Source organism: Uloborus diversus, chromosome 8 (genome assembly GCF_026930045.1).
Source record: "Uloborus diversus isolate 005 chromosome 8, Udiv.v.3.1, whole genome shotgun sequence".
Taxonomy (NCBI): domain Eukaryota; kingdom Metazoa; phylum Arthropoda; class Arachnida; order Araneae; family Uloboridae; genus Uloborus; species Uloborus diversus.
Window position 1 is genome coordinate 139,800,499 of NC_072738.1, and position 15,065 is coordinate 139,815,563.

The 15,065-nt window shown below is 33.3% G+C and overlaps 1 protein-coding gene across 2 annotated transcripts in view; it reads left to right on the top strand.

Moving 5' to 3' along the window:
* Positions 1–15,065, top strand: part of LOC129227610 (synaptic vesicle 2-related protein-like) — a 111,598-nt gene that overhangs the window by 62,760 nt on the left and 33,773 nt on the right. For both annotated transcript variants that reach the window (XM_054862197.1, XM_054862198.1), the window contains exon 6: positions 9,769–9,832. In XM_054862197.1, coding sequence (XP_054718172.1) covers positions 9,769–9,832 — 64 coding nt within the window. The remainder of the gene's footprint in view (positions 1–9,768; positions 9,833–15,065) is intronic.

Here is a 15,065-nt window from a genome sequence, read left to right on the forward strand (position 1 = left end):
AGCTCTTTTGCCGGGTGTGAGGGTAAAGGGTCATGGCATGGAACAGATCATTGATGGTATGAGGGGGAGGAGGAGATATGTAAAAAAGGAATCTTTTCAGGGCCACTTGTGTATATACAATATTTACAAGCACATGTGAAATAATAGACAAGTATGAAGAACGAAGGATAAATATAAGTGGATAAATAAGGACTATTTACAATATGTACAGCGAAAATCCAATGGAAGATCAGTGCGGGTAAGGCCTGTCCTACCCGCAAGGAGGGTTCGGGAGCCGAACCATCTGCCGGAATGGCAAAGAAGAGATTTAGCCGTCTGAAACGGCAGGGGGAATGCGCCTGGGGCGCTTTTCCCCCTTGAGTTGGTAAGTAATGAACATTGTGTCCGAAGGGAAACCTGTGTTTCCCTCATTATATGTGTATTGTATTTGGTCATGTATCAGTGGGTTGGGGTGGTAGGTGAGTCGAGTGAAGAAATTTGTTGCGATGTCAATAATGAAATCTGTTAGATACACAATGTGGGAATCATTATGGATCGTATCATTGGAGACAAACCAAGGTGCATTAAAGACTTTTCTCAGTATTTTGTTTTGGATGACTTGGAGCCCCATCATGTTGGTTTTTGCAGCATGACCCCATACCGGGATGCTGTAAACCATTGCTGGGCGGATGATGGTAGTATATATGGCGAGTTTGTTCTTGGGTGCTTAATGAGTTGGTCTTGCTTAATAGACCGTACATGTATCCGATTTTACGTTGTCGAGCAGAAGCCGATACACTTATTAAATACGTTTAGTTAATTTTTCTACTGGTGGGACAAAAATATTTTTCATGACGGTGAAAATGTGCATTTCTGCCCTTTGTAGCATTTCAGGAAACGTTTTGACAAAGATAGTTGATTTTCTCAGAAGGTGAATAAAAACGTAAAAACCACCGAAACGTTCTACGGAAATAATAAGTAACTTTTCGGCTTTTTTTTAGTATAGTCTTTTTAGCAATAAGTCAAACGATGTGAGAGTTGTATCGATTAAATAACTTACAACGCCATCTATTAAGAATTTATAGAACAAAACAATCAATACACACTATTAATGTGTAATAAAAATTTTATTTGCAATTAAAAATTATAAAAACCATCCTATCTTTTAAGTTGGACCAAATTACAGATACGTATGAAATTTGATAAAAATCGGTCCAGTAGTTTCGGAGTTTACCCCGAACAAACATTGTGACACGAGATTTTTATATATATACTAGCTGACCCAGCCACGCGTTGCTGTGGCAAAGAAGTTGGATTAAAATAAAATTTTACTCATTATTTTGATAGAATCAAATAAATATTTTTAATAGAGTTTAAAATAGTATAGCCGATTTTAAAACAAATGAGATTGATAATGGGCGTGATTTAATGTACAAACGATTCATAAATGTTCCTGGAAAATTATGGGCAGCTGATGTGGCCAATTTTGGCCAGGAACATGTCATGCCAAAACCCGGAAAGTTTTCCTATAAAAGTTAATAACCTTCCTGAAATTATCTCGGAAACCTCTTTAAAAATTCGAAGATCTTCCCGTTTGAAGTTAGTCGTGTTTCTGGAACTTTAGTGTAAACTTAGGAAGGAATAAAAAAAAAGCTTAGCACCTTTCTGATTTATTAAGGAACTTCTATAAGCAGTAATGCAAACATAGCCAAAGCTTAGCCAGAACTGCAAGCAAGTATAGAAAATTTTTACTCAGTAACGTTTCGGATTTTTTTTTTTTTTACAATGCAGGCTGAAGAAAGTACTTATTGAATTCAGTCAGTACTAAATAAATTTTTTTATGGAAAAAGCACTATACTTACGCTTAGTAAAATTTGTAAGTATGACTTTGGCCAAAAAAAAAGCAAAAATAACTTGAAAGTGATAGTAAATATCGAAACTGATTGTAAAATAACCGAATGTAGAAGCTAAGCGTAAACCACCATACGCTCTTAGATTCTACACAACATTTTATTCACGTCTGCTTTCTCTATAGTTTGTAATCAATAACTTCTTTACAAAATACACTAACTAAATTAAAAACATAATAATTAAATTTTTTCAATGAAGTAGATAACATTGACTTCGAACTATTGTTTCTATTATTTGCAAACTGAAAACTGTCTAAGCACTAAGTTGTGCACAATGTTCTTGCTTAACCAGTCTTTTGCTAATACGAAAAGTATGATAACTTTAAACTTGTGAGTAGGTGATATATGGTTGCCCATGAGAGAAATATTTATGTTTCAAGTCCAAACCGAAAGAAGACATTGTTTGTTCTTGAGATCTATTTATGGTCTTTGCAAAAGTTAAACGAATCAAAAATTGAAGCCTTTCAAATGTGTTTGAAAATTATGACGCTATTAATGGATTACGTGGCAACACAAACCTTTCTCCTTTAAACTTTATCGTCAAAATTGCTGAATTTTGATGAAGAAACGTGTACCGTTGCAAAATTTAGGTGGGTTTAAATCGCGAAAAATAATAAATTTTTGAGCCAATTTTCAACCGGAAATCATGTAGTCGCATTCCTGGTGTATCCAGGGAATTAAAAAATTCAGTTGGAATGTTTACTGCTTTGTTTTCATCGACAACTGTATAGACTTGTTCAGCATCAATGGGGAGCTTTTTTTTCCAGCCGTCAGTAATGGCCCATTATTCGCAATAATTGTAGCTAAGACAGCGTCATTGCTCTGTTGTTATACGTTGAAAGTCAGTGTTAACTAAGTCGGTGGCCCAACTGTCAGGTGACGGCATATCATAATAACTAAGTGGCAAATTTGAAAATAAAACGCAAACACCTTCAGTTAAAACTAAAACTTCATATTTATCTCTGGTGTAAAATCTGGATTTAAATATTTGTGTGTTTGGTAAACTTTATGAAATACGTCTTCAAACGTTAAATCTATATATATAAAAATCTTGTGTCACGATGTTTGTTCGGGGTAAACTCCGAAACTACTGAACCGATTTTTATCAAATTTCATACGTATCTGTAATTTGGTCCAACTTAAAAGATAGGATAGTTTTTATAATTTTTTATTGCAAATTTCATATTAATTATGCAATAATAGTGTGAATTAATTGTTTAGTTCTAAAAATTCTTAATAGATGGCGGTGTAAGTTAATTAATCGATATAACTCTAACATCGTATGACTTACTCCTAAAATCACCATGATAAAAAAACTCAGAAATGTTGCTTAGAATTTCCATATAACGTTTCGGGATATTACAGGTTATTATTCACTTCCTGAGAAAATCAACAATATTTTTCAAAACGTTTCCTTGAATTGCTACAAATTGCAGATTTCACACCGTTGTGAAAAATATTTTTCTCCACCAGTATCAAGATTAACTAAACGTATTAAATAGGTGTATCGTTTTCAAAGCGATTACGGTTCGTCCAGATTGACTTAACGCCCAATGTGTGCGAAAAGACATCTGGATCACGAAGCTTTGCAAGAGTTGCATTCGAGATACTTACTTGAGATCTGTCTTCGCGTTGGGAATGCGTGCATTAATGCTTTGAGAGCTTTCTTAGAAAAGCAGGAAGGTTCCAGGCTATTATATTAAACCTGCGTTAGACTTCTCTGAAGGTGCGAGAATCATAACTTCCTTTAACTAAGAAGACTACTAAATTCTTCAAAAATATTCCAGGTTAATTTCAGGAAGTTTAATGAATTTAAGCGGAAAATAATTATTTTCTTTATTTTATTCCTCAAGAAACTTTTAATATCATTAATTCTTGCAAAGATACGTTCGCAACAGAAAATTGCAGTGACATTTGCATCGTCAGGCATTGCTGCTACTTTTTTTAGATGGTAGACGAACAGCACATTCAGCTTTAAAGTTGCCTATTAGATATTCATAACAAACAAAACTCAATGTGTAACATTTAAGAAAAAAAAAAGTGGAATGGATGTAGTGTTGCAAGAGAGGAGTGAAATTAAAATTTCGGATAAGTGTACTATGGCTCATGAGTAAAAGCATTCATTCGAAGCACATCATAAGATTGTGCAAGATTTGAACGGCAACGATAAACTTTTAGGCGAAATTGTCTGAATACTGTCTGGGGACTTCCGGCAGACATTACCAGTTATTCCGATGAAATCAACGCATGTTTAAAACAATCGTTTTAATAGCGTAATGTCGAGATAATGCGATTGGCCATGAACATGCGAGTATAAACGCAAAATAATCTAATCCCTGAAGTATTTTCTAAGCAATTGCTGGGTATTGGAAACGGTGAAATGGAACTGTATCAAAATATACAGTACAACAAATAGACAGACATTTTCTACACTGCCGTTGAGACGAAAAGTGAACTGATTGAGAGTCTATTTCCAGATAAATTTAATTTTTTTAAAATCATAATTGCCTCTGTAATCGCGCTGGTTTTGTAGCAGTTTTGGTTTCGGTAAACATTTTCGAACAGACAGGAGTATTTGTGGATCGTCAATTGTCGACTGTCAAATACATATCCCTATGCATGTCACAAATTGTATTTAATGGTCGCACAAAGTCATTGGGAGTTGAGACTTTCTAATGCAGGTTTGACGTAAGGAGAAACAGTATTCGTCAACTGTTTAAAACAATTTTGACGACATTCTATCCAACACAATCATCATTTTTTAAAGAGAAACTATATAACATTTAACGTTTGAAGACGTATTTCATAAAGTTTACCAAACACACAAATATTTAAATCCAGATTTTACACCAGAGATAAATATGAAGTTTTAGTTTTAACTGAAGGTGTTTGCGTTTTAATTTCAAATTTGCCACTTAGTTATTATGATATGCCGTCACCTGACAGTTGGGCCACCGACTTAGTTAACACTGACTTTCAACGTATAACAACAGAGCAATGACGCTGTCTTAGCTACAATTATTGCGAATAATGGGCCATTACTGACGGCTGGAAAAAAAAGCTCCCCATTGATGCTGAACAAGTCTATACAGTTGTCGATGAAAACAAAGCAGTAAACATTCCAACTGAATTTTTTAATTCCCTGGATACACCAGGAATGCGACTACACGATTTCCGGTTGAAAATTGGCTCAACAATTTATTATTTTTCGCGATTTAAACCCACCTAAATTTTGCAACGGTACACGTTTCTTCATCAAAATTCAGCAATTTTGACGATAAAGTTTAAAGGAGAAAGGTTTGTGTTGCCACGTAATCCATTAATAGCGTCATAATTTTCAAACACATTTGAAAGGCTTCAATTTTTGATTCGTTTAACTTTTGCAAAGACCATAAATAGATCTCAAGAACAAACAATGTCTTCTTTCGGTTTGGACTTGAAACATAAATATTTCTCTCATGGGCAACCATATATCACCTACTCACAAGTGGAAAGTTATCATACTTTTCGTATTAGCAAAAGACTGGTTAAGCAAGAACATTGTGCACAACTTAGTGCTTAGACAGTTTTCAGTTTGCAAATAATAGAAACAATAGTTCGAAGTCAATGTTATCTACTTCATTGAAAAAATTTAATTATTATGTTTTTAATTTAGTTAGTGTATTTTGTAAAGAAGTTATTGATTACAAACTATAGAGAAAGCAGACGTGAATAAAATGTTGTGTAGAATCTAAGAGCGTATGGTGGTTTACGCTTAGCTTCTACATTCGGTTATTTTACAATCAGTTTCGATATTTACTATCACTTTCAAGTTATTTTTGCTTTTTTTTTGGCCAAAGTCATACTTACAAATTTTACTAAGCGTAAGTATAGTGCTTTTTCCATAAAAAAATTTATTTAGTACTGACTGAATTCAATAAGTACTTTCTTCAGCCTGCACTGTAAAAAAAAAAAAAAAAAAAAAATCCGAAACGTTACTGAGTAAAAATTTTCTATACTTGCTTGCAGTTCTGGCTAAGCTTTGGCTATGTTTGCATTACTGCTTATAGAAGTTCCTTAATAAATCAGAAAGGTGCTAAGCTTTTTTTTTTATTCCTTCCTAAGTTTACACTAAAGTTCCAGAAACACGACTAACTTCAAACGGGAAGATCTTCGAATTTTTAAAGAGGTTTCCGAGATAATTTCAGGAAGGTTATTAACTTTTATAGGAAAACTTTCCGGGTTTTGGCATGACATGTTCCTGGCCAAAATTGGCCACATCAGCTGCCCATAATTTTCCAGGAACATTTATGAATCGTTTGTACATTAAATCACGCCCATTATCAATCTCATTTGTTTTAAAATCGGCTATACTATTTTAAACTCTATTAAAAATATTTATTTGATTCTATCAAAATAATGAGTAAAATTTTATTTTAATCCAACTTCTTTGCCACAGCAACGCGTGGCTAGGTCAGCTAGTGTTATATAGTTTCTCTTTAAAAAATGATGATTGTGTTGGATAGAATGTCGTCAAAATTGTTTTAAACAGTTGACGAATACTGTTTCTCCTTACGTCAAACCTGCATTAGAAAGTCTCATTTCCCAATGACTTTGTGCGACCATTAAATACAATTTGTGACATGCATAGGGATATGTATTTGACAGTCGACAGTTGACGATCCACAAATACTCCTGTCTGTTCGAAAATGTTTACCGAAACCAAAACTGCTACAAAACCAGCGCGATTACAGAGGCAATTATGATTTTAAAAAAATTAAATTTATCTGGAAATAGACTCTCAATCAGTTCACTTTTCGTCTCAACGGCAGTGTAGAAAATGTCTGTCTATTTGTTGTACTGTATATTTTGATACAGTTCCATTTCACCGTTTCCAATACCCAGCAATTGCTTAGAAAATACTTCAGGGATTAGATTATTTTGCGATTATACTCGCATGTTCATGGCCAATCGCATTATCTCGACATTACGCTATAAAAACGATTGTTTTAAACATGCGTTGATTTCATCGGAATAACTGGTAATGTCTGCCGGAAGTCCCCAGACAGTATTCAGACAATTTCGCCTAAAAGTTTATCGTTGCCGTTCAAATCTTGCACAATCTTATGATGTGCTTCGAATGAATGCTTTTACTCATGAGCCATAGTACACTTATCCGAAATTTTAATTTCACTCCTCTCTTGCAACACTACATCCATTCCACTTTTTTTTTTCTTAAATGTTACACATTGAGTTTTGTTTGTTATGAATATCTAATAGGCAACTTTAAAGCTGAATGTGCTGTTCGTCTACCATCTAAAAAAAGTAGCAGCAATGCCTGACGATGCAAATGTCACTGCAATTTTCTGTTGCGAACGTATCTTTGCAAGAATTAATGATATTAAAAGTTTCTTGAGGAATAAAATAAAGAAAATAATTATTTTCCGCTTAAATTCATTAAACTTCCTGAAATTAACCTGGAATATTTTTGAAGAATTTAGTAGTCTTCTTAGTTAAAGGAAGTTATGATTCTAGCACCTTCAGAGAAGTCTAACGCAGGTTTAATATAATAGCCTGGAACCTTCCTGCTTTTCTAAGAAAGCTCTCAAAGCATTAATGCACGCATTCCCAACGCGAAGACAGATCTCAAGCAAGTATCTCGAATGCAACTCTTGCAAAGCTTCGTGATCCAGATGTCTTTTCGCACACATTGGGCGTTAAGTCAATCTGGACGAACCGTAATCGCTTTGAAAACGATACACCTATTTAATACGTTTAGTTAATCTTGATACTGGTGGAGAAAAATATTTTTCACAACGGTGTGAAATCTGCAATTTGTAGCAATTCAAGGAAACGTTTTGAAAAATATTGTTGATTTTCTCAGGAAGTGAATAATAACCTGTAATATCCCGAAACGTTATATGGAAATTCTAAGCAACATTTCTGAGTTTTTTTATCATGGTGATTTTAGGAGTAAGTCATACGATGTTAGAGTTATATCGATTAATTAACTTACACCGCCATCTATTAAGAATTTTTAGAACTAAACAATTAATTCACACTATTATTGCATAATTAATATGAAATTTGCAATAAAAAATTATAAAAACTATCCTATCTTTTAAGTTGGACCAAATTACAGATACGTATGAAATTTGATAAAAATCGGTTCAGTAGTTTCGGAGTTTACCCCGAACAAACATCGTGACACAAGATTTATATATATATATATATATATATATATATATATATATATATATATATATATATATATATATATATATTATATATATATATATATATATATATATATGTTATCTCAGGACAATGATTTTTATATATTAAGATATTGAACTTACATTAAGATACATGGGCATTTAAAAAAAAGGATTAAAAAAAATAAATAAATTAGTTCAGGACTGAGGGCGACTGCAGCCTCATAGCCGCCACTCTGGATTCACCCCTGTCCAACTTCTTTTGTTTCGGGGCGCTCGAAACTCGTTTGAAACCGTTCTGCAACTTTGGTAATCCAAATCTTTGATAAATTTAGCTGTGGTAAATCACTTCATTTTGCTACTTCACCAGAGCGGTTTTTTTTTAATTCTTTTTTTCTCTATTATTTTTAGCTCATTTTAAATATTAAAATTTTTGTTATTGTATTAATACTTTTTTTTTTCAACTTTCATTACACGGTTCAACTTATTTTTAACTATCTTGACTAATTTTTAGAATATTATTTTATTATGATTATGACCTCGTTATCCTGAAAACTAGATATCTCGAATTGTTTTTACCGTCCCTTCGACTTCGTGATATCGAGAGTATACTGCATAAGTAAATCAAGACTTCCACAATATGCACCTTAACGCGGAATTTGGAGCGAGTTTTCAATTGAAAGTTTTGCAAACAAAACATACCGCTTCATGAAAAAAAAAATTGTTTTGCCAACGTATGATTATAGCCACCCTCGCTCATCATGCATTAACCAGAGCTGCGGATTCGGAGTCGGATTGCTTTTGGTGTAAAGGAGTCGAAGTTGAAGTTGGTCATTTTCCCCCAAAGTCCGCAACTCTGCCAGTGCTTACGGAGTTAGAGTCGGAGTCGGAATGATTTTGGGCGGGGGGGGGGGGGCACAGGGGGGAGTTGCGCTATCAAAATTGGGGGGGGGGGGGGGTTATATTCATTTTTTTACTTTTTTATTTAAATTTATTTATTGATTTAATTTTAAATTATTTTTTTTTCTGTTTATATATATTTCATTTATTTATTTAGTGTGTGTGTGTGTGTATGTATGTCATTGGCGTAGCACAGAATTTTTCAATTACAATAATAACAATAATAACTAAAAATAAATGAATAAAAAATATTCAAAACAGTAAATTAAATTAAAAATTTTTTCGGAAAACATAAAACAAAAAAAAAAAAAAAAATTTTTTTAAATAATAAAATAAAAAGAGAGCGAAAAAATAAAAAAGGTAAAAAGGGTTGAGATTTTTTTGGGGAGGGGGGATTTTCGCCATTGAACTTGGGGGGGGGGGGGGGGAGGATGAACATTGGAGCACCCCGGATGAGCACCCCAGATTTTGGGGTAAAGAAGTCGGAGTCGAAGGCTCTAAAATTCCAGTAGTCGGTTATTTTCCCTCTGACTCTGCAGCCTTGGTTTTAATCCGTTTTCAAAGTGGATTTACCCGAGGACTGGTGCCAAGAATGCTGAGCTGCACTGTAACGAAGTTGACAAAAGTTTGTCTTAAGAAATCTGTTTTAATCACATGTTTAAGTTTCTTAAGTGTTACCCTTTTTTTGGTAACCAATAAAGATTTTCAAATGTATCACCAAGTTTCAAATAAATCGAAAACTATTTTTCTGAAATATGTCTTCTCTTTTTGTTTTCATGAAATAGGTTGACTCTTTGCTGTGAATACGTTCCCGGCAGGCAGAGGGGGCGTGCCATATTCATCCTGTCTGTAGGTAAAATTTTTCGAAATTTATCTCTTGTTTTTACTTCTTCAGAACTCGTGTTCAAAACAAGATTATAGAATTGAAAATCTATAACGTAGCTGAAAAGAAAACGCAACGTCTAATTTTTAAGTACAGTAGAATGTGTCAAATTAAAAAAAAACAACATATTTAGCAGTAAGTTACCGGTCTTAAGCTAGGTCTAAGGCAGAATTACATACACAGACTGCTGTTTCGTACGCATTCTGTCTGAATTAGTTAATAGCCGAGCGAGAAACCGATGTCATTTGATTGAAGCCGAGATTGCCAACAAACTGGTAGATAAAGTAAATTTATCTCACCAGCTCAATACTCAAGCTTTGCCTTCAATTCAGGAGTCGAACCGCACCATGCTACGGACATTCACTGGTGAGATAAATTTACTTTATCTACCAGTTTGTGTTGGCACACTCAGCTTCAATGATATACATCTGCCTCCAATACGATTATACATTAATCCAGACTGTTGATAAGTACAATATGTCTGTAACACAAAACTCAACAGTTGCGATTATTGCTTTTATTTTTGGCAAATTTAGATTTCGAATCCTGTTTCATATTCTACATTTATTGAAAATATATATTAGAACGTTCGGCCAGCTTGGGCATGGATGTCTTTTTTTTGATGTGGTGTGAATTAGAACCAGTTGAAAAGGACATGCCAACTTATCCGATATTTTGGTTCCAAAACAGCTTTTGATTCAATCTTGTTCCTAGTATTTATAAATACAATATAATATTCGGTGGTTACTATGTCGTACAAAAATTGATAAGTTGAGTAAAATGTCACTCGAGCTAAATCTAGAAAGTTAACCAAGTTTACAAATTCAACAAAAGTGTATCGGGAAGTGTTTATAGCAATGAACCTCATTTTCACACCTTATTTGTTTTAATTTTTAATCAAATCTTCTTCATTTACAGAATACAATAATCAAACATCAATCAGGCAACACATCTAAAGCTTCGACACCAGTTTTCGGCTACGAGGCTTTTGTACAAATACTAATTTTGTGTCCCGGTAATTCTGGAACCAAAATGGCAGACGAGTCAGCTCCCCTTAAATTGTGGCTTTACTGTGGATGGTTGCCTACCCTATAAACCTATCCCTTATGGCATGCTTGTACTGTCCAAATTACGGTACAGATGGAAAAGTGAAGCTGCGCACCCCAGAATTGCCAGGCTAGCTGTAACAAGACAACAGCAACAAGTTTTGGCAATGTCGTTTCTTCAATCCATTTGAACAAATGTGACATTTTTACGCAATTATTTGAACTCCATCCCAGGAAATTTTTACTTTGTATTTTAATATCGATAATAAAGTGCAAACATAACATCGATACTTTCGAACTTTCAATATCGATTCTTATTGTTTCTTTTGATACCTCTAAGAATGGGTTCGACTATATTCAAAAAAGGTACACAATCTCAGTTTGAACAAAGAACAGTTTCTTCGAGCAATTTCAACATCAATTATATGTCCTTTTCTTCGAGTAACTGACAAAAATTGTTGAATAAATGAACAAAATAAATTTCAATGAACATCATGAGAAAGGTTAAACAACCGAAAAAATTAACTTACAAATTATAATCTAATTTCTTTCGTGGTAATCTTCAAAAGAAAGACTTTTGTGGAGCTCAAATTTTTGTTTCATGTATCATACAGCGCTTCCTTTTCTTTGAGTAACTGGAAAAAATTGATGAATAAATGAATAAAATAAATTTCAATGAACATCATGAGAAAGGTTAAACAACCACAAAAGTAAGCTTATAAATTTTGATCTAATTTTTTTCGTGGTAATCTTTGAAAGATACACTTTTGCGGAGCTCAAATTTTCGTTTCAAGTATCGTACAGCGCTTTCTTTTCTTTGAGTAACTGGCAAAAATTGATGAATAAAGGAATAAAATAAATTTCAGTGAACATCACGAGAAAGGTTAAACAACCAAAAAAATAAGCTTATAAATTTTTATCTAATTTCTTTCGCGGTATCTTCAAAAGGAAGACTTTTGTGGAGCTCAAATTTTTGTTTCATGTATCATACACCGCTTCCTTTTCTTTGAGTAACTGGCAAAAATTAATGAATAAATGAATAAAATAAATTTCAATGAACATCATGAGAAAGGTTAAACAACCGAAAAAATAAGCTTATAGATTTTGATTTAAGTTTTTTCGTGGTAATTTTTGAAAGAGACACTTTTGCGGAGCTCAAATGTTTGTTTCATGTATCATACAGCGTTTCGCCGTTCAACCTGCAAGATTTGCAAGACAACCGTTATTACTAGATGCATATTTCCATTTTCAAAAATGGTGAAATGATACATATAGTTAAGCTATCGGAAGTTCGAACTAAAAAAAGAATTCAGTGAAAAATTACGAAATTTAACTTTTATACGGTCTTCATATCTTCCCTCCCCCCTCCCCGCCCAAACATGTTTAGGAAAATCACAAGCGCTTTGTGATTTATATCACTTTACACTCGTGCTTTTCAGGGCATATAGCAGCGTAAACAGTTTCATTTTTTTTCTCAAATTGCAGGAGCTTTTGTAGAATTTTTTTTCATAATCGAAAAAAAAAAAGATTTTTTTTCTCAATACCATTGAAAAGCATCAGTATCCTGTTTTTTCAGCTTCAATAATTACTGCAATCGGTCTTCTTCTGGCAGGGTAATACTTTCCTCTCTTGTTTTCAGCGTGGTCCCTCATAATTTTGAACATGAATCTCCCGATGAAATGTCAAAACGTATTGTGTTCGAATCGTTGTTTTATGTTTAATTATTATATGTATAGATATTCCTTTAAATATTAATGGGAGACATTGGGACCATATAAGAAGTTAGATTTCGTTGGAAGGATGTATCTAACGGCTATGAAAATAGAGGTCTTGCAGGCACGCTGTTAATGTTATACCTTTTCCACTCACGCTATAGAATTATTTAAATGAAAAATGACTCAATATGCTTTGTGGTAAAATAAAACTAAAATGGGGAAAGAAAAAAAAAAAAAAAAACAACGCGAATAAAACACAAATTGTCAAGAAATTGATTGGGTGTTTTTTTTTTTTTTTTTTAATTTTAACCATATAGAATCTTATGACAAAAATCAACGTTTGCTGCTTTCTTTGACTTCTTACTCAGTAAAAAGAAACTCTTCTTTGTTTTCTTGATATGAGCTTCCAAATCGCGGCGTCTTTGTTCTCTTTAATAGTATGCATGCGGCTCATGTTTATAGCTCAGAATACTGAGAACTACGTTTTGATAATGTCCTTTTCAACAGTGTTGCAATTGTTTGTTTTGGCCATCTGCCGTGTGCTAAGAACTAAATCATTTTTTCCCTTACTGTAAAAAATAAATAAATAAAAAATCCCGTCGAACCTCGTTAATTCGCAAATGCTTTAAACGAATTCCCGCAAAGCACATTTGCGATCCCTGTCCTATTGTTTGCTGTTTATTGCTTTTCGGATAAGGCGAATTACGTTTTGAGACGAATTCAATTTAAAGTTCGTTTTAACGAGGTTCCACTGCATTACAACCAAAAATACTGGTAAGATGGGTATTGTTTTGCCGTAATATTTATAGTAATTTTGTCTTATTTGCAGTTGCACAAAGAAAAAAAAACTATTTGTAACAGGTAAAAACTTGCCAAAATTATTCCATACAATTATTGCCCGTTTTCCACGAGAAGGCACTTGACTCCCTCGTCACGCGGTATCCGATGATTCTATTTCGCTGAATTCGGCAGAAGGTATATTCGGATCATAGCAATTTCTTGTAAAAGCAGCAGTGTTTAAAATGAAAGAACAACTAACATGACAACAGAAGTGATGTAAAGGACTTTAAGACTTTTTTGCGCATTAAAAAGGAAATCAAGTTAAGGTTGTCTGGTTGTCTCATTTAGAAGCAACTGGATTGTTTACCGATCACCCCCGAGTAAAACGGAGCTCTGCGTTCGAGGAGGAGGGGGCCAAGTGCCTTCTCGTGAAAAACGGCCAATAAAATTATGACGATGGTGAGATGATACAAAAAATTTCGATTTTGAAGTTTTGTTTAATTTTTTTTGATTAACGTTTGACAGAATAATGCAACAATATATTATGCAATAAGCTCAACACTTGGTGTTCGCTACGGGCTTTCCAGTTTGAATTCAACCTTTTCCCATAAAAGGTAATGATTTGTTATTTCTGTGTTATTTGTTGATGAATCAGTTTCTATATTTTTTAAAATCATTTCACAATTTCTCCGTATTGAAACAGACGAAAAAAAAGCAGTTTTGTTTTTTTACAATTTTGGATTTTGTTTTAAGTGTAGTTTTGCAGATTTTAGTTCAAAGGTTCCAGTTTCATTTCAGTTTTTTTTTTTTTTTTTGCAATATTTATACATATGAAATGTTTCCTACCCTATGGCAGTAATTAGGCACAATGTCATCAGTATTGTTCATTCATTGCATTAGAAAAATTAGGTAACTACTGGGAGCCAAAACTGATCACATGTGATCGGAATGTCTATATAATGAAAGACTGGTTCCGGCATGAGAGCTGTTGTTTATGCTTTGTTTCTCAACCTTTATTGAAACCCATAGCAATAATTTATAAAAAATAAAAAAAATAAATAAATAAAAAAAAAAATTAAAAAAAAATGGTGCACCGGTGAGAAGTTAAAAAGAAAAAGAAATCCGAGTTTTAAAGAACTCTTACATTAGTTAAATGTTTGGTTTACGTACGATAAAATTTGAAAGTAAAGATAAGTAATCATTGAAAACTATTAAAATTAATTAAATAAATCTCTGAAAAAAACAGAAAGTTATGAAAAATAATCACAAAATCAAAGTAAAAAATATCGCATGAAATGTTTTTTGTTTTTATTTATTTATTATATATGTATACATTTTTAAAATTAACCAATTAACTAACGCATTTACTTGATTTTTATTACGAAGCTTTTTTGAACGCAAACAGATAAGAATCTCTGTATGGCTTTTGAAATTTTCCTCGTACCGGTGCCGGTTGTCTGGACTAGCGACTGAGAATCCCTGGTTTAGAAATTCACAAAAATTTCTAGAACTACTGGCACTCTAAAGAAACAATTTTGATAACTGCCCTGATTCCAACTGTCAAAGAACCCACTCACGTCGAATTCGCAAACAATAATGCATGTCGAATTTGGTGACTTTAGTCTGTGGAAAAGTGTTCAGACACGAATTTCTTCAAT